We start from the raw sequence: 25,328 nt of genomic DNA on the forward strand, positions 1-25,328 counted from the left end.
AATCTTTGGTGAAAAGGAACCCACACAGAGCCCATTTCTTAAATCTTTTAGTCACTTGTAGACTAATCAGTTTTAAAAATAACCAAGGCACTTTAGATGTAAAGTCACGTTCCCATGGGATTTTTTTGTTTTGATCCCAGGGGACTGTGGGTGTTTGCAACAGTGCTGGTGTAGGACAGGCAACTTGTTCACCTCGAGATGCAAGCCCTAACCACCCGAGAGGAGCTTGCCAGTGAAGTTATTCCTGGAGAGTTAGAAGTCTGCTGCCATCTGCCTGCGGTCGTTCATTTCAATGGTGGTGTAATTCAGGGAATGTCTAAAAACGGGAAAACATGAGAAGGCTAGTTGCTTTGCTCCTACATTAAGGGGCTGGCAAAGAGAAGGCCCCCTAAGCATGCTGCATACTGCAGTCAGGGTCTCACGGTCTGCGATTCTGTGGCCCTGGCTTTAGAATTACTACAGAAGTTAAAACTACGTTTAAGAAACCCCTTGTCCTTATAGTAACTTACGCTGACAACCTTCTAGCTACCAGCAACTAATGTCCAGTCTGCAGGCAAAACTCAGAGATACCAGCTGTCTCCAGCTAGCGTTGACTCTGAGGCCCATTCGTGGCAATGCATGTCATTAGTTTCAATGCACTGGAATGTGTGGCTGGCTGATTTTTTAGGAATCCATTCTTAAGTCCCCACAGGCGATATCTAAAGTTCCTTTTAAAGAAATGGTCAAGGGTTTTTCTACTTCCCTATTGACAGTTAAATACTTTTTTCCAACCTGTGGCAGACTGAGAGAAAGTGAAATTGATTAAATGGTGTGCTGTCAACTATACCAAATCAAATATTTGAACAACTGGGGAAGAGACCTTGAGAAAGTAACTTCTCTGGTTTACAAATAATGTTTAAAATAAAGCATTTTCAAGGTTTTTGCTTTTTTCACTGTGTCTAACATGAGCGGAGTCATCCCAGTGCCTGTCTAGCAGTGATACCAGGCTAGCAACAGGGAGGGTGAGATGCTTGGCAGAAACCAGAGACAGAAACTGGTCATCTGAGTCACTCCCCCACCAACCCCACCAAGTCCCATCAGCCCAGTGGCAGCCCATCTCTACTCCTGGGTTCCTGGAACCACTAGGCCCTCCTGCTTCCCCCCAGCCAAAAAGTAATCATAGAATCAGGGTGGAGGTTATCAGTATGAGCGTTCAGAGCAGCAGAAGACAGCTGGAGTTTAGCATGCACCCACGGTGCTATACACACAGTGATCGTATCCTGACCTGAAACCGGAGCAGGAGCTGCAGTCTGCTGCCCTGCCAGGTGAACCCTGCCACTAAATTTAGGTCCAGCCCCTGGCAGAGTCCACGGGTCATTGAGTTGGCCATTAAACCCCAGGTGGTGAGCAGGGTGGTTGGGGCATTATGTGGTAGTCACTCACGGCGCTCCGTGGTACATTAGGCAAGGGGCAGACACGATGGTTTCTTACCTTCTGAAGTAATAGACGGCTACAGCGACTAATGCAAGTGTGGGCAGGACAGCTCCCAAGACGCAAAGGGCTATTTCCCAGGCATGGAAGGAGGCTGTGAGAAGAGAAGGGGACATCAGTGGAGACAGGGCTGAACTGCGTACGATATTCTCAGAGGGGTTCCTGCGCTAGTCTGTATTGTTCATCTAGCGCAGCGGTTCCCAAACTTTGGCATCACGCCCCCCCCTTTTGATTTTTGAGAAATCCTCCTGAGCCCCCCCGACCTCTTCTTTACCATCAGCCAACCTCCCTTTAACAAAAAAAACAATTTTTAATTTAAAATAAACACAAAAACTTGATATAAGATGTTATTTAAAATTAAACACAAGCACAAAGAGTTTTTCTGGGCCCCTTGTGGCCACCAAGCTGACTGCAACAGCCGCCTGAGACCTGCGCTGCCAGAGCCGCCCGCCCGAGCTCCACGCCACCGGGGCCAGCCTCTTGCCTGCCTGCCAGCTGCCTGAGCCCCGCCTTGCTGGGACCAGCCCTGAGCCAGCTGCCCAAGCTGCCCACCCAAGCCCCACGCTGCCAGGGCCAGCTGCCCGCCTGCCATCCTGAGCCCCACGTTGCTGGGGCTAGCCACCTGCCTGCCAGTCCAAGCCACCCAAGCACCGCACAGCCGGGGGCCAGCCGCCAGCCCGAGCCAACTGAACCCTGCAATGCTGGAGCCAGCCACCAGCCCAAGCCGCCTGAACCCTGCAATGCTTGGGTCAGCCGCAAGCCCAAGCCACCTGAACCCTGTCATGCTGGGGCCAGCCACCCAAGCACCGCAAATCCCACAAGCTGGCCGTGTGGCCGCCCAAGCCCCATGAACTGCCCACCCAAGCCCCTCCCATCCCACAAAGGAAGGCACCACCAGCCCCCCACTCTTACCACATCCCCTCACCTGAGCCAGGCACCCCCAGCCTCCCATCTACCCCCATCCTCCTCCTCCCCCACCCAACCCACGCTCTCTCCCTTTTGCAGGGGGCAACTGGCTCCACGAGGGCCTTCACCAGCTCCCTGCTTTTTATAGCGGCTGCGCCAGGTCACCCACGTAAAACGGCAGGGGCTGAGAGCCGGAAGCAAAGGCCGGATCTTTCTTCCGGGGGTGGGAATGATGGGGGCAGGGCTGGGTTGCCTTGTGGAATTGTTTCATTCCCCCGCCCCAGTGTGGGAAACCATGATCTAGCGGATGCTCCACTTCAGCAGAGCAAGGCTCCTTCTAGTGCCCCGTCAGTGACCTGTGCAGTCCTGACTCGAGTGCTTGGGAAAGGCTCACTGTGACACACGGTAACCTGCTCTGAATTGCTGTTAGTCCTGGAAGGTGAATTGTGCTGTGGGTGTAAGAGGTGGCAGTGCAACCCCATATGAAGCCCCCCCGCCCTGTTTTGAACCCTGTAAGATCAGGTGCCTTGCGAGGACCACAATGAGGCACTGCTGTACCATCACCAGACAAGACAACATGCCAGGCAGAGCACATGCCACTGGTCGCAGGGCCCTGGGGCTGCTCTGGCCACCTGGGGGCTGGGGTTCCCTGAATGTGAACTTACTGCAGAGGTTTGATGCTGTGGGTCATAGCCAAGTCTGTATCCTAGCAAGACCTTTGTATTCAGGGCGTTATACTGTAGCAGAGTTCTCGCTAGTGAGGCATGCAGTCTTTCACGCTGCATTCTGAAAAGGCATGCGCTGTTTCCCTTCAGCATCTTGCACAACTACTACAGAAGCGACAGGACTAGTGACGGTGGCATCTGTAATACCGGAGCGGAACGATCTTAGTTTTCTTGTGCCAGGCCCCACTGGCTTTTACCAGACCATTTTGTGGAGATGAGGGTCTAAATGTCACCTCGTTTAGCACAACCCGCTCCCTCCACCTTCCTGATTCAGTTTCCAGTGTGGATATTGTGGCGAGCTGGCATTCTAGACCTCCCACGCACTGGTCTTTCAGGTAATTGTACCGGTTTCCCTTTACTCACCACCATTCCGTGACTCTAACGCTGTGTTGTCTGGAGCAGTGCACTCTTTCATTGTTTTAAGTACTCTCCCAGCCACGGAAAAGGGATCGGGGCTGGCAGTGAACTCCTTCAGCCAGTTCAGGATTAGATGCTGCTGTTCCAGTGACCTGGCCCACACCTGTCCTGTGAGCTGCACCACGGAAGCTGTGCAGTTGAAATTAAGCTCTGCTGGGAAGTACGGAAGAGATTCTGGTTCAGTTTCGATGCGTTGCCCCAACTAAACCTGCAAAATTTCTGCTGCTATCTCAGTTCAAAAATTCATGAGAGTTCAGCACTATTGAACCCAAACCAGTCCGCTACAAACAAAACGCAAACCTGGCCCCCATTCCCCATCAAAACACTGTCTGTCTTTAGCCTTGGGTTTCATTCTAGGCCGGGCTGTGATCAGGTTCCCAGCTGAAACAATTTCAATTCCATGCCCCCTCTGCTTGGTTCAACGTAGAAAAGCCAAGAGGGATCAACTTGCTAAACTGACATGAATAAAGTAGCTTCCAAGTTACCAGCTTTACAAAACAAAATCTGAGCAATTTGCTTCCTGAAAAGCATCTCACATAGCTCCAGAGCTGGCTTGGCCTCCATATTCAGACATGACGAGTAACACTGGGTGCCTCTGTCATGGGGGACCTGATCCCAGAGGCCTTCCTGGGGACTACAAGTACTTACTGAGCACTGGCCAAATGGAAACCAGGCCCGTTTAAGATACTTCAAGGAGGGCATCCAAAGGGAATTTTTCTTCTGAACATGGAGGCCTCTGAATTTCACTCACAGACTCCTCAGTGGGATGGAGTCTATAACACCATTTCTGCTCACCTATGAGGCATGTTTTGGGAGTCACTCACCACAGACCTTCTGAATGCCCCTCTCCTGGTTACAGCGCAGTTACGCTCACCACAGGGCTGAGGAGCTCCACTGGGCACACAACTCTGGGCTGACACTCAGAGGGGCCATCCCACAAACTGGCTTCTAGTGGATGCCTTGGCCAAGTCGCAGCCAACGTTCACAGAAGGCATTTTGCAGAACTTTTGCGTCAAGCACCTGTTCTAGGCTAAACAGCGAGGGGCAGGGGCATCTCCCCAGGCACAAGCAGCAGTGCTCAAATGACGGGATCTGCAGGAGTTAAGTCCCTGCACAGACCTCCTGCAGCACGGCAGGAAGGGAGGAGGCTCGGGTTTTCCCCTCCTCCCTGCTGCACTGGCCATATCTCACTTGTCAGATCGTCTTCTTCCCTCTCGTTCTTCCTAATGGCAGACCCTGCCTCTGGCCACCTCCCGTCAGCCCGAGCCTCCTACTTCCTCACACTCTGAAAGTACCTCAGCCTGCCAGTGCAAGGGGTCTGTAAGTGAGGCCTGTGGTTTGGGGTGGCACTGTTTCTCTTTCCTTTATCACCACTGGCTGCCCATCCATTGCTCTTGTAACAAACACATTGGCCTCCTCCCTTCAGTCAGGGTAGGCAGGCTGGGCTGCACTGGGACCGGGAACAGAAGAAGGGCAATACAGAGTGGGCGGGCTTGGTACTGACCGTGTAGGTATAATTGGGAGATGCCGCAGGCACAGTTGTCCTCTATGGATTTTGTTAACACCTTCTCAGTGCTGTCACGCGCCTGCTCGGGGTTTGCAGTCCACACAGAGCAATCTAGGAGAGGAGAGGGAGACGTTATCAAGTGCAGCTGGCCCTGGTGACTACCCTGCAGCTGCACAACCCTGAAAACACCCAGCCTAGTGTGAGCTCAGCCGTTAGGCACAGCTGGGGCAGGCTACGGCTTGGATGGGAGGTCCTGGAAATAGCCACAGAGAGAAGATGAAGAGAACAAAATGGCAGAGCAGTTGTGAGGGGATTCCACCTTCCCCATATTGGCCTGAGCTTGTGCATGGTGCTCACAGAGCCACTGAATCCAGGGACTGCGATGAGAGTTTGATTTTCTACAGGCGAGATGTAACGTTGAGAGGAATGTACAGTCATGCGTCACCACCGATGAGGAGATGAGGCGTTTCATTCCCTTTCCCCCAGGGGTTCTATTTATAGGAACATCTGATATTTCCACCTGTACTTGGGCCACGTTTCTGGTTTCCACAGACTTGTACGCCAGTTTAACCCTAGGCTCCCCGCCCCCATGGAAATCTAGGTGCTCGGGGCAATGAAACACAACCATGCTGGCTGATGAACTGAGGAAGCTGTGTGACCCCACAGCTGCAGCCCCACTTACTCCCCAGGCAGGTTCTGGCTGAGACTCTTCTGCATGGGCTGAGTCAACCATGTGGGTGGGTGGGTGGGTGGGGGGGTGATTTATCACCCCAGTTATCACCACAGAGACGTGAGAGGGGATTTCTGGTCATTGCTGAAACACAAATTGTCTTTCCACAGCAGAGCGCTCAGAGAGTTGCCTGGAATTAAGCACTGTGCCCTGCCTGTCAGCACCACCGCCCCCGTGACAGGACTGACATGCCCGACGTGCCCAGCGTTGAAAGGCAGGGGCCCTAGCCCCACCAGCCTCCTCCCCACCTCTGAGTGCAGCGCAGGCCATGCTGACAGGGTGCACTAAGGCATGTTCTCCACACAGTCTGTCCCACATGAGCAGGGGCACTCAGCAAACGTATTTCCTCTCAGATCAGCCCCGGCCTCTCCCCACACCCCACCACATCAACTAACAGCTCCTCTTACTGGGCATCAGCAGGCACACGTCAAGGTCCACAGCAAAGGCCTGCAGCGGGCAGCTGTTCTCCAAGCCAGGGGTGGGGTCGGAGATGGCAAACTCCAGCGCAGCACTTGCATCGCAGCAGGAGCAGTGGCTCAGAGACACTGGCCTGTCCCCAAGAGAAATGAGTCAAGTCTCACACATACAACATTTCAAGGGCTCCTTCCAACACTCCAGCCAGGGCCTCGCCTTCAGCAGCCCAGCTGCTGCCAGTGGGGGAGGCTCATCCAACACAGCAGATAGCTTGCTAGGACAGGCACCAGTTGTGGAAGGTGCTTTAACTTAAGCAGCTTTGCAGGAGTCCCAGAGACAAGATTAACCAATTGCTTCAGCTCCGATGGGGAACAAAATGTTGGAGCGTCTCTGGCCATAGGATGGGCTCCTTGGCTTTGGACAGCTTTATTCTGGTTGGAGATGAGGTAACAACCCCAATATTGCCCACCTCTAGTGCCTACAGATAATTGGAAAAAATGAGATTGTTCGAAAGCACCTTCACCTGAAGTAACGTTTTACCTTTTGGAGTGTTTTCTGAGCTTTCAGGGCTCAGGTGTTTCTCTATACTCCCCAGGACTAGAAACTTTTACATGCCCTCACGTTCATGCTCATCCTCATACAAAGGCTTGGAAAAAAACCACAAGGCTCAGCAACTCTGTGCTTCTGTTCTCCCCACGAAGAAAGAGACAGGTTTTTTTCCTACCAGGAAGAGGTGCAGTGCATGTCAGACGTGATTGTCAGAAGACAATCCAATAGCTAGGATACAAACAATTGACACAGAAAGGCCGGGTAGGCTGATGGCCAGTGGCTCAAGACACCCTTCAAGAGGCAAAGGACTTCAGTGCCACTTTTCTAAATCTTCTCCTTTTTTCTTGCTAAATATACAAGCATCAAAGCATCTCACTGAACAAGAAGTGAGAATTTACCCACTTTTGAAATTTAAGAACTACTCCAATGGGGTTTGAAAAGACCAAAAGCTGATGATTATTTTTGGAGTTTTCCAACAATTTGTGTTCCTTCATTTGATGCCACAAATATCTCTTATGAAAAAAAAAACAAAACCCCGCACATCTTTAAAATCAAAAGTAGGGTTACTTGTGTATAAAATTCTACACCCAACCTATAGAATTCTAGAGCAGAAATGAGAGTCTTTGGAAATTAATTTCAAATATATAAATAATTTTACTTAATTTCTAAAGAATCCTATTGGTTGCTTTTCTATTAAAGTTTAGATAACTAGTTCATTGGGGCTGATGTCTGAGAATCATTTTACTTCAATTTCTTTAACAGTTTGCATTCCATTATTACGTGCTATGTCATATGTGCCTTGTTGAGATGTACAGCTTGGTTCTGCTTTGAATCAGTACAGGTGAGACTTTTCTCATCGTGTTTTTTCATTCTTAGGGTGAAAAGACCTGACGTCACATTTGGTAGAGCATTATTGTTCCCCATATTACAGTCTCCATTGTCTCATCTTGCTCAGCTCTACGGTTCTCACTACACTCCCATTTGGAGGATATAAAGGCAGAATGCTCAAAGCTCCTGTAGCTCCATCTTCTGCCAGCTGGTACCTCCAGGCACAGCAAACCTGGAGACTTTTTAAATGGAAGGCCCATCACATATTTGGACCTAGAAGGTAGCTCACCTCTTCTCTGTAGAGGGCACCAGGTATGATGGGCCAAGGACACTCAGCAGTTCTCTGCCTGTGCTAGAGTCCCACACGTACACCAGGGCATCTATCAGGTTCTCTAGAGTCACCATCATGCCGACGGGAATTCTGCACAGACCTAGGCCGTACACTGCCACAGCGCCGGAGCCATGCCTCACAGATGGAGCATCCTGAACAAATGGCAGCTGCTGGTCTGAAAACAGCAGGAGATGAGTTGGTGTCACTGGACAAATTAGGCTGGGCAAAGTGACAAGCCAAGAGCAGCAAGAAGCAGATTTCATTAGTGCTTCCCCATTACGTCTCATGACATAGGCCCAGAGAGGTCAGATAAAACCAAGGGGGAGCTGACAGCCGTGCTGGTCCCTGGGCAAAGTGGAGGGCAGCTCTGTGCCCCTGGAAGGGGTAGGGCAGCTGGCCCTCGGAGCTGCCTGAGCATGCCGCACTGCCCTGCCACCTCTCCCCTCCACCCCCTTAGAGCCACCTGGAGCACACAGTGTGGTGCCCTGGCAGCAATTTAAAGGGCCCAAGGTCAAGCAGGGGACTGGGAAAGGGCCCTCAGTATTGCCAGGCCCTGAGGCAGTTATCCTCTTTGCCTCCCATCCTGTCCTCTCCCCCAACAGCAAGCCTGGCTGGAAGGCTGCAGTGTACGCTCTTAGAATTCAGAACAACAAGCAATCCGAAATGGAGGCTGACAAAGCAGGCTGCTCCATGATGAGAGGCACAACTCATCCCGCCTCACCGTAGGCCATCTGCAAACTGGCAGCTGCTAGTGCGGATTGCACAAAGCCAGCGCACTCCTCTGCCCTGAAAAACCCCTGAGAACTGAAGCATCAAGGTACACCACAACCTCAAGAGCAGAAACTGAAACTGGGGCAAGTAAAGGTTGTTTGAAGCTGCGGCAAAGCCACCGGCTGGTGAAGGCACAGACTGTAGCTCTGAGAAGCAGGACTCTCTTTGCAGGGCACAGCAATTTAAGGCACATAAATGACAAGAATAATGCAAAGGAAATGCAACCATCAACCACCACCTATTCCAAATGCTGGCAGGGCGGAGGGCAGCACCACCAACCAGTATTGGCTCGGACATCTTAATATCCAAGTCTCTCTAAGTAAGTGAGGGCAGCGGTGGTGAAAGGGTTAATGGCCCTCCTGGAGACTGAAGCCTTCCGTTTTGTGGCAGAACAGGGTAGCATCAAGACAAGCTTCCTCTGAACAGCCCTTGTGGGGCCCCAAGGCACCTCCATCTCCAAGGGCCCGTCAGCCCTGCTCAGTGGGAAATCAGCTCGGGGCCACGCGGCACCGGACTGGTTTGCACAGGCTCCCAAACAGCTGTACTGAAACCAGCAGCCTGTGGATCAAAGGCTTCACAGCCCATTGCACCCCCATCCCACCCCCCAGCTTGGAGGCCGCTCAGTCTCCACCCAGCTGCCCCTCAGAGCCAGCCTTCCGGACTGCCCCCAATTCCAGACTGAGCGTGGGAGCGAAGGAGGCACCTGCACGTGGCGCTCTGTCGTCAGCCTTACCAGGCCTGGGAGGTCCTGCCCCTGCAATCACAAACAGACCCGTGGCCCCAAACGTGCCCTGCAGCGGAATGCTGGCATAGGCTCTGCCATCCTGCCCAGAGAAGAACACCAGCGTACAGCCTTCGAGGGTGGCTCCAGGCTTCCCCTTCAGCTCAATGAGCAGGGTGGTGCCGTTGGCCAGGATGAGTTCGTTGATTCGGAAGGTGGGGGTGGACGGAGATGGTGGGGAGGAGTTGGTGCAGATGTTCTCCCTGAATGGCGTTATTGCAGCCACCTTGCAGAGACAGAGAGAGCAGAGCATGAGGGCCAGGGAGATCCTTTCTACCCTCCTTCCTTTAGGTGACGGCAACTCTTCACACCACTGGGTTTCCCTATCCCCCACAGCTGCAACCTGACTCCCCACCTGCAATGGGGCCCTGCAGCACAGGCCTGTCCTATGCTCAGGGTTCAGTGGCTTTACTTTCAAGGGCGAGGGCAGCAGCTGCTCCCCACAATCTTCTTTTGGGTACACAGCCACCATCAGATGCCCCATTGACTCTCCCCCAGCTGCACTGCTGGGTCTGCTCCTCTCTCTGCACAAGTCTCCTTCCATAGTATAATTTTCTTTCCCAACCACAAGAACTCACTATTTCACTCCTCTCTCCTCTCAGTGTCCCCTATATCACTCCACACCTCTTTGTGCTGAGTCTGCTTGGGAGAGGAGACTCTGATGTCTCTCCACAAATCCCTCACTACAGCAGGCAGTGTCCCAGGCCCTTGTGCTGTTGGCTAGCAAGAGTCCATCCAGCTGCTGTGAACAAGCTACCCGTCCCAAGAACATGGATGAGTTTTGGGTATGCCCAGTCCTCCTCTGGAAAATCCCTTCCAAACTGCAGCAGGGGAAGAGAAAAACCCTTACAAAGCTTTAACAAAGGAATCTGATACAAACGTGGTGTGCGCCACTCTGTCAAACTTAGACGTTTTAAAATTAAGCAGGGTTAAACAAAAAGACACCAAAATCAACCAGTTCCACCTGAGCTTGTCCCTTTAAATGTTTCGCTCAAGTAAAAGGACGTTGAGTGCTGTGGATGGTAAATTTTGTCCTGTACTTGGGACATTACGCACTAGAGAGGCTAGAGCTTGAAAATTCAGGTGGTGTGCAACTTCTCAGGAGGAGAAGCTACCGTGTATGTTTGGGACCCAGTTCAGACATATTCCCACGTTTCTCAGGGTCAGAACATTAGCACCCAACTTTCTTGTTTAGGGTGAGCTGAGTCATTACATTTGCCCACTAAGATCCTCGGCACCGAGGAGGCTGAGCCTGTGCTTGTTCACCGGCAGCCTCTCAGCTTTTGGTCATTATTGAGGTGCTTATGCTGAAAGCCTTTGTTTGGATGAGGTTTACGGTAAGAAGAGGAATTAGGAGTGTGCGGGGGAAGAGAGCCAAACCAAAGGGCACAAGCAACAGGTATGAGTGGCCACATGTCAGCTTGACAGGCTGACGGGAGCACAGCATGCACACACACACGCACACAGAGTGCAGACCACAGAGCTCCTGCCCCCTACCTGGAAGCTGTCGTGGAATCTGGGACTGTGGCTGTTACACCGGCTCAGAGACTCATCATCTCTGTGGTAGGAGTCATCTTCATACAGGATATTCTGCCCTGGGGTCAGTACTTTGAGCAACTTATCTGCCTTGTCAGAGGCCCGGGACTTGTAGACAACTGCATCCACCAGCCCTGCCTCAGTCACAGCCATGCCCACACTGTAGGTGAACGTGGTGCTGTGATAGAGAGCAACGGCATCCCCCCCATTCTGGATGGTGTTTGGAGGCAGAACAATCACAGGACTCGGGGTCACCGCCGCGCTCCCCAGCAGGAAGTAGCCCCACTCGTTCGTATGGTAGCCTGTCAGATTCTTTACCCAGTAGGCCTCATTGTTTTTGCCATTATAAAGGACCAGCCAGTAACTACGGAGATCAAAACTTGTCCTCCCGGTGTAGAACAGCTCAATGTATTCCATGTCCTCCAGGCCTCCGGGGTTGTCCGGGTTCATCTCGTTGATGAGCAGCTTGGCTGAGCAGGAAGGTGGCTCACTGGTCCCTGCTGATGTGAACATAAGAACAGCCACACTGAGTCAGACCAAAGGTCCATCCAGCCCAGTGTCCAGTCTGGCGACAGTGGCCAATGCCAGGTGCCCCAGAGGGAGTAGACCGAACAGGTATCGGTCAACCAAGCTCTCTCCTGTCATCCCTCTCCAGCTCCTGATGAACAGAGGGCAGGGACACCGTTCCTTAGCCATCCTGGTTAATAGCCACTAACGGACCTAACCTCCACGAATTTATCCTGTTCTAGCCCTGGCCATCACAGCCTCTCTGGCGAGGAGTTCCACAGCTTGACTGTGCGCTGTGTGAAGAAGAACTTTCTTTTATGTGTGTTAAACCTGCTGCCCATTCATTTCATTTGGTGTCCTCTAGTTCTGATGTGATGGGAACCAGTAAATAATGTTTCCTTGTTCACTTTCTCCACACCACTCATAATTCTATATTCCTCTTTCACATCCCCCTTCAGTCTCCCCTTTTCTACGCTGAAGAGTCCTAGTCTCTTTAATCTCTCTTCCTAGGGGACCCATTCCAAACCCCTAGTCATTTTAGTTGCCCTTTTCTAATGCAGATGTATCTTTTTTAAGATGAGGAGACCACATCTGTACCTGTAGGAGAGGCTGTGACATTAGCATCTTCGGAACAGGCATTTTCCACTGTGGCATTCCAGCCACCGAAACCTGCTTCCCTGGGGCTTTCCAGGAAGCTGGTGAAGGCCTGTAACAGGCTGCTCAGCTGCTCAGCTGACTTGGCAGTCAGGAGCACAGTGAGTACAAGCTCAGTGTTCCAGCATGTGGTGACAGGATCTGAAGAGGAAAGCAGAGAGCTGCATCAGCTTGCCCACAGCCACCCATTCTCCGCAAGTGATCCAGAGCTGCTAGTACATCTTCTCACGCCACCCCGCTCCCACCCAGGGCTGCTTCTCGGCAGCAGAAGTTAGCCAACGGAATTTGAACTGATGCAAGCCTGTAATAGGCTTCCCAGCCCTTCCTCCGGCACAGAAGCCTGGTCTATGATTTAGAGGCCAGGTGGGACACCCAGACAGTCTGCATGTGTTCAAAATCACACCCTTCATTGTATTTCAGGCTGCAACAGCTGCCCAGCAGCAGCCTGGCTGGGACGCTCGGCAGAGTCTAACCACGACAGGCTGAACACGGTTGTCTGTGCTGATGGCAGAGTTGTGGTCAGCTCTCCATGGTCATGCAGTAACGCGCAGTCTAGATGGTCACTATGAAGAGGTACCTCTGCTGCCACACAGTTGAACTTGGGACAGAGCCATAACGTGGTCCCCAGTGCACATCAAAATGGGACCCTTGTTGTTGTTGATTACCACCCACTATTACAAGACTGAACCCATCTCCCTACTGTAGCACCTGTGTACTGGGACTCTCTCTCTGTCTAGTGAACTGACTCCAAATCTAACTGGGGCCTGGGCTTAGCCAGGTTACACTAGGAAACACACAAGTCCAAATGACAGAAAGGCTCAGGGATGGCCTCACAGTGACAGCTCTAAGTCAGGACTAAAATGCACTGGCGAGCTACAACAGGGGCAACTACTCAGCACCTGTCTGCACCAGGCATGGCCCTAGCCAGGCCCAGTCAGCGCCACGAGCAGCAAATTCACCCACGCTCACAAATAAAACAGCTGGGCTTCATCATAGGAGGTGGAAATGCCCCTGTGAAGCCAGGTGCAGGCCACTGCCAGGGAGTGAGCTCTTACAAATACAGGTCCCAGACACCTCTCTCTCACCTTTAAAGTATGCAGCAGATATTGCACAATGGCACAGGCTGTCAAGGGCCTGGGCTAGAGCCATCTGTATCTCGTACGGGCCCGGCAGCCACTGGCGGCAATCTGAGAAACAAAGAGAGTGGGAGTGACCTGAAGAAGTGAAGAATTTGTCAACAAGAGGCACAAGTTCAAGGTTAACACCACCCGGTGCATCCTAGCTGCTGCTGCATCTGTAGCAGCCCAGCTCTTGGCTAGAGCTCAAGGAGACCAGATGGAGCTGTGGTTTGCATGGAGTACAGAGACACAGCAAGTGAGGAGGTTCCTCCTGGAATTTGTTTACTGGGAGGGAAGAGAGTGAGAAACCTCTGCGAGGGATAGGGGTGGACCCCACCACCGCGCCACACACCAACGGTGTGTACTGCTGAACCCAAAGTCAGTGTGATGTCTCTGTTTCCAAAACAGAGTTGTTTTCCTGCAGATCCCTGGACATGAGTGACACTCCTGGTGTCATCCTTCTTCTCACACCTGCACCCTCTGTATCCTGTGCTTCTGGGAGGTGGGACGATCTAGGAAACTCTTTAGGAAACCTTGATTCTAGTCCCAGCCTGTCACTTAACTCCCTGCATAACCTTAAGCAAATTTCTTCCTCACCCGTACCTTCCTTATTAGCGGCTTCTTCCCTGTGAGCACAGTGGCAAGTCTCCCTGTCTATGATGAAGGGGACTGACTAGGTGGGGGCTGTGTTTCAGAAGCTATGGAGAAAGAAATGGGTGAAGGTCTGTGGCTGGTGCTGTGCAGGAGGTCAAAGTATCACAATGGTCCTCTCTGGCCTTGAAATTCTATGACTTGCTGGGCCTCAGATCTTCCACCTGTGGAAGGGGGATAATGTTGCCTCCTCCTGGCCCCAAAACAATTTATCTTTGGAAAGGGCTTTGCAGGCTACCCACAAAAATGCTGTAAGTGCCTAAATGTTATTACCTCTGCCAAGTCACTTCAGCTACAAGGGCTGAAGGATGTTGTGCCTCAGACCTTCTGAATGGTGAAACCGTGAGGGTTTTATGGGGATTTCAGTGAGTCAGAGGCTTGGTGCCAGCTCTGGACATACAGGTGAGTACCTGCCTTGGGAATAAACATGGGACCCCATTGTCTCTGGGGAGAGAGGAGCACTTCTCCCCTCCTGCTCTTGTCCGTCCTCTAAGCTGCATCAATAGGGAAGCAGAGCTAAACGGAGAGCTCATGATGCTGCCCTGACAAGACAGCGCTAAATCCATGCTGCTGTTGGCATCACAGGTGCTCCAGGAAGACGAGAGCCCCTCCCAGGACGGGCAGTAGAAGCTGAAGTGCTAAGTAGTCTCAGTGAAGTTTATAAAGGGACAATGTCCACCTGTTTGTCCTGCTAAGGCAGTTTGTTAGGTTCTCCGTCGGAGCAGAGAAGGGATCTAGGACCCACCTGCTACCCGGAAGCAGAGGGAGATGGACTGGCTGAAACGGCTGCTGGGGCAGTCGTTGAACTGTCTGGGTGTTGGACTGCTGAGGGTGTAGACAGAGGACTCCCGGGTCACAGAGCAGCAGCTGCACCGACTCATGGACATGTTTCCTGACTGGTTGCTGAAAGGGGCAGAGAAAAAAATTAGAAAGAAGAAAATAGGATCTGCAGCCCAGACTGTTGGTGCTCTTGACTTATTGGCATGGAGCCTGCATCAGGAGCGGACGCTGAAGCCATATACATCTGCTTTCCTACCCAAAATAAAGGGCCAGGGCCTTCCTCTGTCACCCCTAATTTTCTGGGAAGAAGTTTAGGAGCTCACTGGACCCTCTCAAGAGGAAAGAGTGTTCTGTCATCAACTCAGCCCTTCCCTCCGTGAGACAGGGCTGTGGAGCAATGTGTACAGGGGGCACTGTGAGCCACTGACCCAGACTGTAAACCCTGCACGTGACAGAAACCACCTCCAGCCAGGGGGTGCTGGGGCTGCTGCTGCGCCCATAGGTCCATCAGCACAAGGAGCAGGAGTGCCAGTGGGGTGGGGTGTAACACCTAATGTGGCCCCCAAGGACAGAGTCAGCTGGCCTATCATGAGCACAGAAAGCTCATGCCCACATCCATCGATACCAGTGACATAACTCTTGCCAGGGACCAAGACCTTGTCCAGGGTCTGCTCACAGCTTTAGAAATACAGAAAACTGTCCATTAAGCAAAAGTTCTTCCACATGCAACAGCCCCTGTCTCTGGAGCTGTCTTCTCACCTGTGAGTCTCAAAGGCAAATCTCCCAGGGGTCAGGATCTCCAGGAGCTCTGGAACGGTGCTCCCATTGCTCGCATACACAAAAGCATCCAACAGGTTGGTAGCAGATGCTGCTTTCCCCAGTGTGAAACTGCTGATGTTTCCAACATACAGGGCGACAGCTTGGGAACCAGTGTGGAGGAGAGGGCTGCTGGAGTTTGGTGGGAATGGCAGGTCAACTGCACCGCATGGAGGAATGAGAAAGAATGGCGTAGAAGCGATGAAGAAAGAATATATAAACAGGAAACGACTCAGCCAGGAATTAACAAAGCTCAGAGTCAGCAGAGCAGCATACGACACCACATTGCACAGGGACAGTTATTTTCCATTTCTAGCTTCTGCTCTAACCCCCACTTTTCCCTGTCCCTTCTACTGGCAACTTCTACACAGAGCTATCTCCTGGGCTGCAATTTCCCATCCATCACTGAGCTCAGAGGTAGATTTTGTGGGGGAGTTGCAGCAGAGCTGGTCCTGCTCGGTGAGCGCTGCTAGCGTAAGGAGGCAAAAATTTGCCCCTGCATTCCGATCACACAATCAACACGCACGATATTGGGAAAAGAAGCTCAGATATGCTATTATTCAAAGTTGGTTTAATCCTCAATGAGATCTGCAAAGCAAGTTAAGCTGAAAACTGAATATACCGTAACTCACTATATACAAAGTTGCTTAAGAAATTCCATTTTGTATTCTATTACTGTAGAAGTATAAACGTGTGATATAAAGTGATGATATATTATAGACATAAATACAAGAGGCTGGAACTAAGGTGGAAAGGTCATAATTTTGACGCTTTTCCCTATTTTCCCCCTCTCTTTATTGTGGCATTGACATCACTTTATTTCACTTGTTAGCTAACTGAAACTGCAGGAGGTGGGATGTTAATAATATTCCTATAGCACTTTCAACCCAAGAACCTCAAAGTGTGAAACATTAAGAAATGAAACCCTGGAACTCATAAGAGGCAGGGAAGCCCTGTCCCTGGTTTACAGATGGACAACAGGCACTGGAGATTGGAGTTCTTGACATAATGAGAATCAATGACAGAGATGCAACCCAGTTCCCAGTCCTGGGCTTTGTTTATTGAGTTGGGCATCCCAATAAGGTGCCCTGCTGTTCCTTAAAGAGGCCTGATTTTCACCTAGCACTCACTCTCTGAAAAATCAAGTCCTTCAATGGTGCCTGATTTTGGGGGGACCCAAGAACGCAGACACCCCATATCACTATTATTTTTAAAATCTTAGCCCCAGCCCCTACCACCACCTCCACAAAAATACAAACTAAAAAAAACCACAAGAAGTATGGGCCAAAAGTGTCGAACGTTATACCTGAAACATAAATTTCTCCACAGGCAGCACGCCATCTCCTACTGCTGTCCTGGGGAACTGGTTTCATACTGATTTGAGAACCCCTTACTGAATTAGCAAAATTAAACATATTCCATGGGAACTTCCCATCCCTTCAGGCTATCCCTCCTTCGCTTGAGACAGGAGAAGATCACAGCCAGAGGTAGTATAGCTTGCCAGATAGCCTGGATCCCCTTGGCTTTTTCACAGATCTCAAACCCCATTAAAGTACAGATGGTTCTGGGGTAAATTTAAAATACTATCTTTCTGAAGGAAAACAGGGACAACCAGAATGGACTGTTGGCCATTTGAAATTTGACTAAGGAAGTAGAGATTATTTGGCATGACTAGTTTTAAAAAGATGAGGTGGACTTTTAAAAAAAAAAAACTTTGGTCAGAAAATGTATCACCTGCTGCTGCTACAAGTAGGACAAAGTTACAGCAGAAAACGAGATTTCCTTTCATCTTTTCAGTTAGCATTGCACATTTAGCAGCACTTTTAGTTTCCCCTTTATTCAGAGTCCACATTCACATAAATCTCTCAGGTGCGTGGGAAACAGAATCTAAGTTCATATACGCTTTTGACTGCTGCGGTACGTCGCATTTCACAGCCTGGAAGGTGCTTACTTCTACACCACATCCTCCTGGGGAGGCAGGTGAGCACTAGAACTCCCTCTGTGCCTCAGTGAGTGGCTCATCTGGGGTCACGCAAGAAGTCTGTGGCAGAGCAGGGAATTGAGTTCCAGGCCAGCAACCTAACCACTAAACCATCCTTCTTCCCAATGCACACTCATACAGACACACCAAAAGATGACTGCAAAACCATAGCACTTGGGAAGATGACCCAAGGGAAGGACCTGAAGCCACATTCAGCTCATTTGTTTTAAATAGATTTGATTTCGCTTTAGCGTCTGTCTACGTGACTGAACTATTTTTAAAAGAGAACCCAGAGTTCTGGGTACCCAATGTAACTGGACTGCTTGAAATGTATATTACAGTTTTAAAAAGTATAAATAAGAGTCCAGTGCTTGTAAGAGATGACTAATAAACGCTGACTCATACAGTTACACAAGACCTCTGCAGTCAGTGTCTCCACCAGCCAGTTTCCTCCATTCAAATGGCCACATCTGAATAAAACATTTGTTCCCCAGCCATTTCTCCATAGGAAATGTTAGAAGCCAGAAGTTCAGATCCCAGGCCAGCCAGTCAGCATGAGCCTAGCCTGGTAACTCTACAGGTGGTTCAGAAAGAGAAAAAACTTTGGTTTTCATGGGGATGGGGCAAGTGCTGCTTAGCCCTTCCCCAATGGCTGCCAGCGGAGAATCTCTCAAGAGGGTAGTCAGCTCTGTGTTATACATGGGAAAACTGAACTATGGAGCAGGGAAATGATTTGCCAAGGTCACCCGCTGCCGAGCTGGGAGCAGCATCTTGGGCACCCCCCAGCAGTGCTTCTCTGGAAAAAAAAAAAACAAATGACACCTCCTTTTACAGTCCCCAGAATCAGTTTTCAAATCCCTGTCATGAGCTCCCTCTGGGTCTTTCGTGTCTGGGGCTCCCCCCAAGGGGGAGCAATGGGGATGGGGGTGAGCAATGACAGGACAGTCAGACTCTGACGTTCTCCCACCTGTAACTCCCGCTTAGACAAAGACCAAGAGTGGGATCCTACCTGGAGTTTTGGCTTGTGCGTGCCCAATGAGAAACAGCCCCTCAGGAGAAGTCTTGCCATAAACGTCCATGGAGAAAGACACCTCTTTGGTCTGTCCTTCGATCAGCACCAGAGCCAAGCCTCTGAGAGTGGTGGAAGGAGGTCCCTGGAGCTCAATGAATTCAGAGTCCCCAGGAGAGGTCACAGCAAGGACCTCGCTGATCAGCACAGCAGATGCATTCAGCTGGGAATAGGGGATGCAGTGGTTATCTTTGCCTGGGCTGGGCATGGCCACTTGAAAGATCCACTGAGAACCCTCCCCCTGGCATCTTTCTATCGACTCATCTGTGGTCCTGAAGGAAGGGTCCTCCAGGAAAGCATCCCTGTCAGGGGTCAGCACACTGAGCAACACCTCTGCTGTGTCACTCTTCTTAGACTTGTGGACCAAGGCATCCACCAGCCCATCACTGGTGACCCTCATGCCCTCTCGGTAGTCCCCCTTCCCATAATACAGGGCGATGGCATCAGGCCCATTCTGGATCGTGTTCTTAGGCAGGATCACGGAGGGCCGAGGTTTCACTGTAGAAGACCCAACAAGAAAGAAGCCTTGATTATCAGTGGCTTTGCCCTGAAGGCTGAGGACTTTGTAGGCTCGGTTGCCATTGCCGTTGTAAAAGACCAGGTAGTAGTCATCTAGGGGGGCTTCTCGGCCACTGGTGTGATAGAGCTCCACAAACTCAGAGGTGTCTTCCCCTGGGTTGTCTGCATTGACCTCATTTATCAGCAGTGAGAGCTCTGGCTTCTGCTCCCGGCGGTTCTCGATGAGGTTCTGAGCAGGTGCCTCACAAAGTGACACGCACAGGAGCACAGTGGTAGCCACCAGCTGTCTGGCTCCTGTGGCGGGGGCCATTTGCTCTCCCAAGTCCTAAAATGCCGGGATTTCTCTTCCAGTTCAAACCAGCTGGGTGCACACAGGACTGTAGGGAATGGAATTATGTTCAGCAGTGCTGTCTTCTTGCCAGGGTTGGATGGCGATAGAAACTCTTAGATCCAGGTACCCAGAGGAGACCCATACTTCTTTTGGGAGCCCAAGAGTGCAGAATAAAAGGAAACACCACAAAAACTGGCAGGAAAGGGGATCAGGAGGATGAGGGATTTCCAAATCTGCCCCTTGAAAAAGAGAGAAAAATACGCACTAAGGAAGGAAACAAAAATCCCAGTGGAACTTGAGGACGTTAAAGAGCAATTTGTATCCAAAGGCATCTGCCCCAAAGATGCACCACTGAACACTAAAACAACCCACCCTTCCCTGTTGCTCTCTTCAACAATGCAAGAATGAGATGCTGGCAAGGGGCAGCACAGGGTGGCCCCTCAATCAGTTTTGCGTCCAGACAGCACCACTCCAACCTGCTACTTACCCATCGACCTGATGAGACACGTGGCTCACAACCCCCAGTATGAATGTCTTCCTGAAAGCAACTGCGACAGGATGCACCAGACCCTCTGGAACCCTGTGCTGGAGACCTCATGGCCATGGTCATACTCTGCCCCATAAAGGGCAGTAGAGAGGGTCCTCCAAACTGCATAGCCAATCAGGGCCCGGCAGCCTAGTAAAAGAAGAGCTGCAGGGCCAGAGGGAAGTCAGTTCCTTGCTAGATCTGGAGGAGTCTGGCTGGCTGTTAGAGCTACAGAACCCTGGACAGGGCAGCAAGCACCGACAGGAGCCAGGGAGAGAGAGACCTTGGCTGCATCTAAACTACAAGCTAAAATCGAGTTTATTGAAACTGATTTCTTAACACTGGGATTTATCCATTCGATTTTGAGCATCTTCACCTTCCCACATGCTCCCCACAAAGTCGACTTATTGCTGCCACAAACAAATAGCTTAAATATAGCGCTGCCGCAGTGTATTGTGGGAACCTATCCCGCAGTTCCCTGAGCCCTGGCGCATTCTGGCTATTTTCACGGGTGCAGCAGGGGGAAAAAATGCCCTGCAAGTAGATGTGGGTATCTGATGACATCTTCCCACATTTCATTCCCCTCTTTCCCCTGCCGTGTTAAACAAACATCCCTTTTTCCAGACATGGGTCTGGCTTGCCTGTATAAGACATGTGCTTTTTATAATTGAGGGGGTGGGAGGGGTATAAACCTGCCCCAATTGACAGGTTTTTGAAAACGGGATGCAAAAGCACTGGATCTTTGCAGGCTTGGATCTGGATTTACGCCACCTGGCAAAAGAGACCCTGGGAAGAAGAATATGTTTCAGTAGACACGGTTGCTACACTGAAACTCAAATGAATCATTGAAACAGTTAAGGCTCAGGGTGACTAAAGGACCCTTTGCTACAGCCAGCACCCAAAAATCATGTCCGCCGAGGGAGACTTCCCCCAGATGGCTCAAAGAACCCCGACTAAAGCCAGCCCTTTTGGCCTCTGGACAAAGCCCATACAAAAAATTTGGTCTGAGAGGACAGCCACTCTAGTGACAAAGTATTTTCTTCTATGGACAGAAAATCGTGTCCACGGAGGGGGACAGCCCCCGGGCGGCTGAAAGAACCCCGGCTACATCCAGCCCCGAAAAATCGTGACCACCAGGGGTCCATCCACCCCATAGTGAAAACAAGCCCCGAGAAGGAAACCTGAGCTGGTTGCTGGGACTCTGTTAGGACAAGGGCCTGAGGCAGGGACGACATGTGGAGACAGCACAAAGGGTCACGTGCCCCCCACGTGCCATGGGCCAGCCAGTCCTTCCCCTCACACTCCCGAGCTGTGGCAGAGGTCACGGAGCAAGGTGGCTCCCAGTTGCTCTGCTCTTCTGGCCACGTCACTTGGGGGGAGGGGCGGGACTGTCCCTGCACTCACCAGTATATGGGAAGCAGAGCGATGCAGCTGAGAGGAGCAAAGCAAGCGGGGCTGCCTTGCTCAGCTTCCCCCATGGCTGCTAGTGAGTGCGCAGGGGCCCAGCCCCTGTGGCTGGGGCCGATACCCAGCCCCGCTCGACCCTGGGATTGCATCGCTTGGAGGAGGAGGGGGAGGGGAGGGGAAGACATGGGATCGGGGCAGAGCAAGCGCAGGCAGCAGGGGCAAGAAGACGGAGAGAGAGGGCAGAGGAAGGGCCTGGGGGCAAGGGAGGTTGTCCTGGCTACTGCTGGCGGGGGTTGCTGTGGCCAGTGGCCCTCTGGGTTCTCCCTCACCAGTTCCCCCCGACCCTGTCCTGAGATGAGGGGAGAGACAGTGCAGCACCATGGGGTAAGGGCCCGGGAGAGTGGAGAAGCTGTGTGACAGAGGCAAGGGGACACAGAAGATGGCTGCTACCTACAGGGTGCCTGAACTGGGACCCAGAGTAGTAGGGGGCCCAGGTTCTCCCCACCCCCAGCAGCCACTGTGGGAAGTGGCCCAGACAATGAGACACCCCAAAGGGGAACTGATTGACAGTTGGAGAGCTGGTAGCCAGTGGTGGACAGTTGGTAGCCAGGAAGCCCAAGAGGGCAAAGACACTGTCTTCAGGATGGGAGCCCTGGGGGGCTGCTCTGTCCCAGAGGGAGGACAATGAGAGGCAGCAAGCGAGCACACCCCTCAGCCAGGCAGCGGTCAAGACGGGAGGTGCACTCTGTTACAATGCCTGGGCGCCGAAGCAGGAGAGAGAGGCCTTCTCTGGCAAGGCCAGGGCGCCCCTGGACAACTGGCACAGGTTCTCTGAGGTGCAAGTCCATCGTGGTGCCTAGTCCAGCCTCAGTCGGTGTCAACTGGCTATTATGTGAGAACTTCCCCCTTTCTTCTAACATCCTGTGAAGGTTACCACAGGTAGCAACCTGCAGTCCCTCTCACCCCACAGCACCAGGAGTCCAGCCTGGTGGCAACTCCATCCCACTCCCACCCAGCTCTGCAGGCCACACAGGGAAGGCTGAATTCCTGAGCTGGCCTGCCCCCCTCCACTTGATCATAGACTCATACAATCCTGGAGCCGGAAGGGACCTCAGGAGGTCATCGAGTTCAGCCCCCTGCCCAAAGCAGGATCAACCCCAACTAAATCATCCCAGCCAGGGCTTTGTCAAGCTGGGACTAAAAACCTCCAGGGATGGCGATTCCATCACTTCTCTAGGTAACACATTCCAGCGCTCCACCACCCTCCTGGGGAAATAGTTTTTGCTAATATGCAACCTCCCCCACTGTAATTTCAAATCGTTGCTCCTTGTTCTGCCATCTGTCACTACGGAGAACACCCTCACTCTATCCTCATTAGAGGCCCTCTTCAGGAAGCTGAAAGCTGCTATCAAATCACCCCTCACTCTTCCCTTCTGCAAACCAAATAAGCCCAGATCCCTCAGCCGCTCCTCCTAGGTCACGTGCTCCAACCCCTAATCATTTTTGTTGCCCTCCGCTGAACCCGCTCTAGCGTGTCCACACCCTTTCTGTACTGGTGGGCCAGAACTAGATGCAATACGAACTCCAGGCTTCAGAGATAGGGAAAAGGGAAGGACCGGGCAGGGCAGTCTCAGGGCATTTCCCAGCAGCTCAGGAGGGATGTGTATGTTTGAGGGCACCTGACAGAGAAGCAGTTTGTTACCTGACACCAAGCTCCACCAAACTGCCTCTTTGCCCCTTCTTGAACTGCCTGCTGTTTTCAGAGCTGGTAAGCCAAGTCCTTGTCTGTTGTTACAAGCTCTGTGGGAGGGAGAGGTAAAAATCAATGGGTTTGCTACTTGTCACCTACTTTCCTTCCTCAGGCTGCAAGCCAGATCAGCTCCTAAGCTGCTGGCATCGCGCTTGCACTGTCTGCACCACTTCATCTGCGCAGAACGCTGCTGAATGGGGCAGTGCAGCAGGTAAATTTTTCTAGACCCAGTGGGAACAGCCAGTCTCAGCTGGTCACTCTCTGCTGATGCTCCTGGGATAGACGCCCCATTTGCCAAAGCAAGAGAACAGCGTGTCCATTTCTGAAACCAGCCTGGAACTGGAGGTGGGAAGAACCGACAAATGAAGCCACTTAACCGGCCCAGGCACCTTCTTCATTCCACGAGTGTTTCTGTGGCGGGTCACGCCCCCCCTGCCCCCTCCCAAGGCCCTGAGCTCACCCGAGATGTGTGGCCCTGGGAAGCCCTCCAAACCAGGTGACATCGGGCACAGACACTACCCGCGCCTCCCACTGCCCGTGGGCGCTTGAGTGACCGGCTCCCTCGCGCTCCACGCGCGTGGCTGCAGCCCGGGAGGTGACACCAAACGCTGCCGCAACAGGGCCTCGCGCGGCCAGGCCCACAGCCCCGCTAGGGGCGGCAGGTCTGCGCGGCCCCCGCCCCACGCGCGGTTCGCCGGGCCCCGGCCCCGGCAGGGAGGGAGGCGGCACCCGGGGGGCTCCGCGCCCGGCCCGGCCCGGCCCGGCCCAAGCGGCGGCGGGAGACGTGCGGCGCCGCCCCGGGGCCACGCGGGACGAGCAGCGGGGCCTGGACCCCGCCCGGGTCAGCCGCGCCCGCCCCGCGCGCACCTGGCTGCTCACTGCGGCGCGGCCCGGAGACCGGGAGGCTCGCGGGGTCTTCGCCCCTCTCAGGCGGCGGCGGCGGCGGCTCCCAGCCTGGTCCTGCGGGGAAGCTCGTCCCGCCCCGGCCCGGGCAGCCCCGCCCCGCCCCGCCCCGGCCCGGGCAGCCCCCGGGGGTGGGCGCGGCGCGGGGCTCCGCCGGCAGCGCTGGGAGCGGCACCCGGGCCCCGGCAGGCGCTGGCCTTGTCCAGCTTGTCCGCCCCCTTCCCAGCGCGGCGCGGAGCAGGCGGAGACCTGCCTCGCCTGGGGCACCGCGGTCCGGGCGGCCCAGAGCCTGGACCTCGGCCCCTCCCACGCCCGAGCCCGCGCTGCGCCCAAAACTCCCTCCCCGAGTCCCCGGCGGGGGGAGCAGGGACGTGGGGTCCGGGGACCACCCGGGGGTCTGCAGTCCCACCCCCGGATCACAAAGTCCTCCGGGGCCGCGGAGCCTGGGAACTGGGGCGCTGGTGGAAACGCCCTGGGTAGTGAGAGGGTCCCGCGTCTGTCACCCTTGCGCAAGGCTGTTTCCAGGCCCGAGTTGCTGTAATCAAAATCAAGCGACATCCTGTCAGCCCTGGCAAAGAAAACCAGCTCTGAATCCGTTCAGCTCCACCAATCCCGCGCCCTGAGTCTGGGCAGGGCAGCTGCGCCAGTCGGGGGTTTCGCAGCTTTGGCAATCGGGGAAGGAAACAAAAGCAACTCGAAACGAAGTGTTCAGTAAAATCGAGGAGGCAAAACACCGTTTGCGGCCGGTCGAGGCCTTCCATTCCGCTTGAGGACTGAAACGTTTACTGTTTAAAACGAATTCAAAGGTCCTTTCAAAACTAAACTTCTCCATTTGGAAATGCTGAGAAGAAACATTTGGGGTCTTTAAAAAAGAATCGTTTTTACTAAAACAACTGGTGAAAAGTTGCCTGCCAGGCGTTTCAGTCCACCGGAGTCAACACTTTTCCACTGAAAACATTGTTTTGTTTATGAAAATCCACCATTCCTGTTACTTTCCTTCTTCCCCCACTCCAGTCAGTGTCCCTGGAATTAGTTATGCAGATGTGTGTGGGCTCCTTGGGGAACCTTCAACATAGTCTGCGGACCCCCCCCACGCCCCCGACCCTGGGGTCTCCTTTCGGCGCTGCAGATTCTGTGTTTATGTTAGAAGTCTGAGTTGCTGGGAGGAGGTGAGGTAGCAGGGACCAGCCCTCCCCCATCTCTCAGGCGATCCTGGTCACTGTTCCCTGCGACTCGCTCGCTGGTGAGGGCTCTTGGCCAGTCCTGTGAGTGGGGGGGCTCAGGAAAATCCTGACCTGCTTTACTAAGTTATCAGGAATCTGGCCCAGCATCAAGTACCGGCTGAAGTCAA

At 52.8% G+C, this 25,328-nt stretch overlaps 1 protein-coding gene across 3 annotated transcripts; it reads right to left on the reverse strand.

Moving 5' to 3' along the window:
- Window positions 1–30: 30 nt before the first annotated feature.
- LOC142021895 (uncharacterized) lies at window positions 31–24,423 on the reverse strand. Of its 3 annotated transcripts, none has more exons than XM_075011181.1 (15): window positions 23,942–24,423; window positions 23,027–23,124; window positions 18,482–19,630; window positions 15,435–15,651; window positions 14,641–14,798; window positions 13,212–13,313; window positions 12,070–12,267; window positions 10,927–11,462; window positions 9,352–9,655; window positions 7,836–8,052; window positions 6,163–6,305; window positions 5,023–5,136; window positions 3,465–3,668; window positions 1,471–1,564; window positions 31–316 (listed from the first exon to the last, which is right to left on the reverse strand). In XM_075011181.1, exons 3-15 carry the CDS (start codon window positions 19,368–19,370, stop codon window positions 253–255), a joined length of 3,240 nt encoding a protein of 1,079 aa, XP_074867282.1. In that variant the 5' UTR covers window positions 19,371–19,630; window positions 23,027–23,124; window positions 23,942–24,423; the 3' UTR covers window positions 31–252. The 3 variants fall into 3 exon arrangements, with proteins under 3 accessions (XP_074867282.1, XP_074867283.1, XP_074867281.1); XM_075011182.1 differs by having other exon boundaries at window positions 9,382–9,655; window positions 10,927–11,465; window positions 23,942–24,422; XM_075011180.1 differs by having other exon boundaries at window positions 10,927–11,465; window positions 23,942–24,422.
- Window positions 24,424–25,328: the final 905 nt, after the last annotated feature.

This window comes from Carettochelys insculpta, chromosome 16 (assembly GCF_033958435.1).
Source record: "Carettochelys insculpta isolate YL-2023 chromosome 16, ASM3395843v1, whole genome shotgun sequence".
NCBI lineage: Eukaryota > Metazoa > Chordata > Testudines > Carettochelyidae > Carettochelys > Carettochelys insculpta.

Bases quoted from the DNA above. Each gene is read 5' to 3' on its own strand.
- LOC142021895 (XM_075011180.1), bottom strand. From the start codon at position 19,370: ATGGCCCCCGCCACAGGAGCCAGACAGCTGGTGGCTACCACTGTGCTC. The intron at 14,799-15,434 runs GTGAGAAGACAG...TGCCCCTTTCAG, and splicing joins TTTGCCTTTGAGACTCACAG to CAACCAGTCAGGAAACATGT. The intron at 5,137-6,162 runs GTAAGAGGAGCT...CTCCTCTCCTAG, and splicing joins CGTGTGCCTGCTGATGCCCA to ATTGCTCTGTGTGGACTGCA.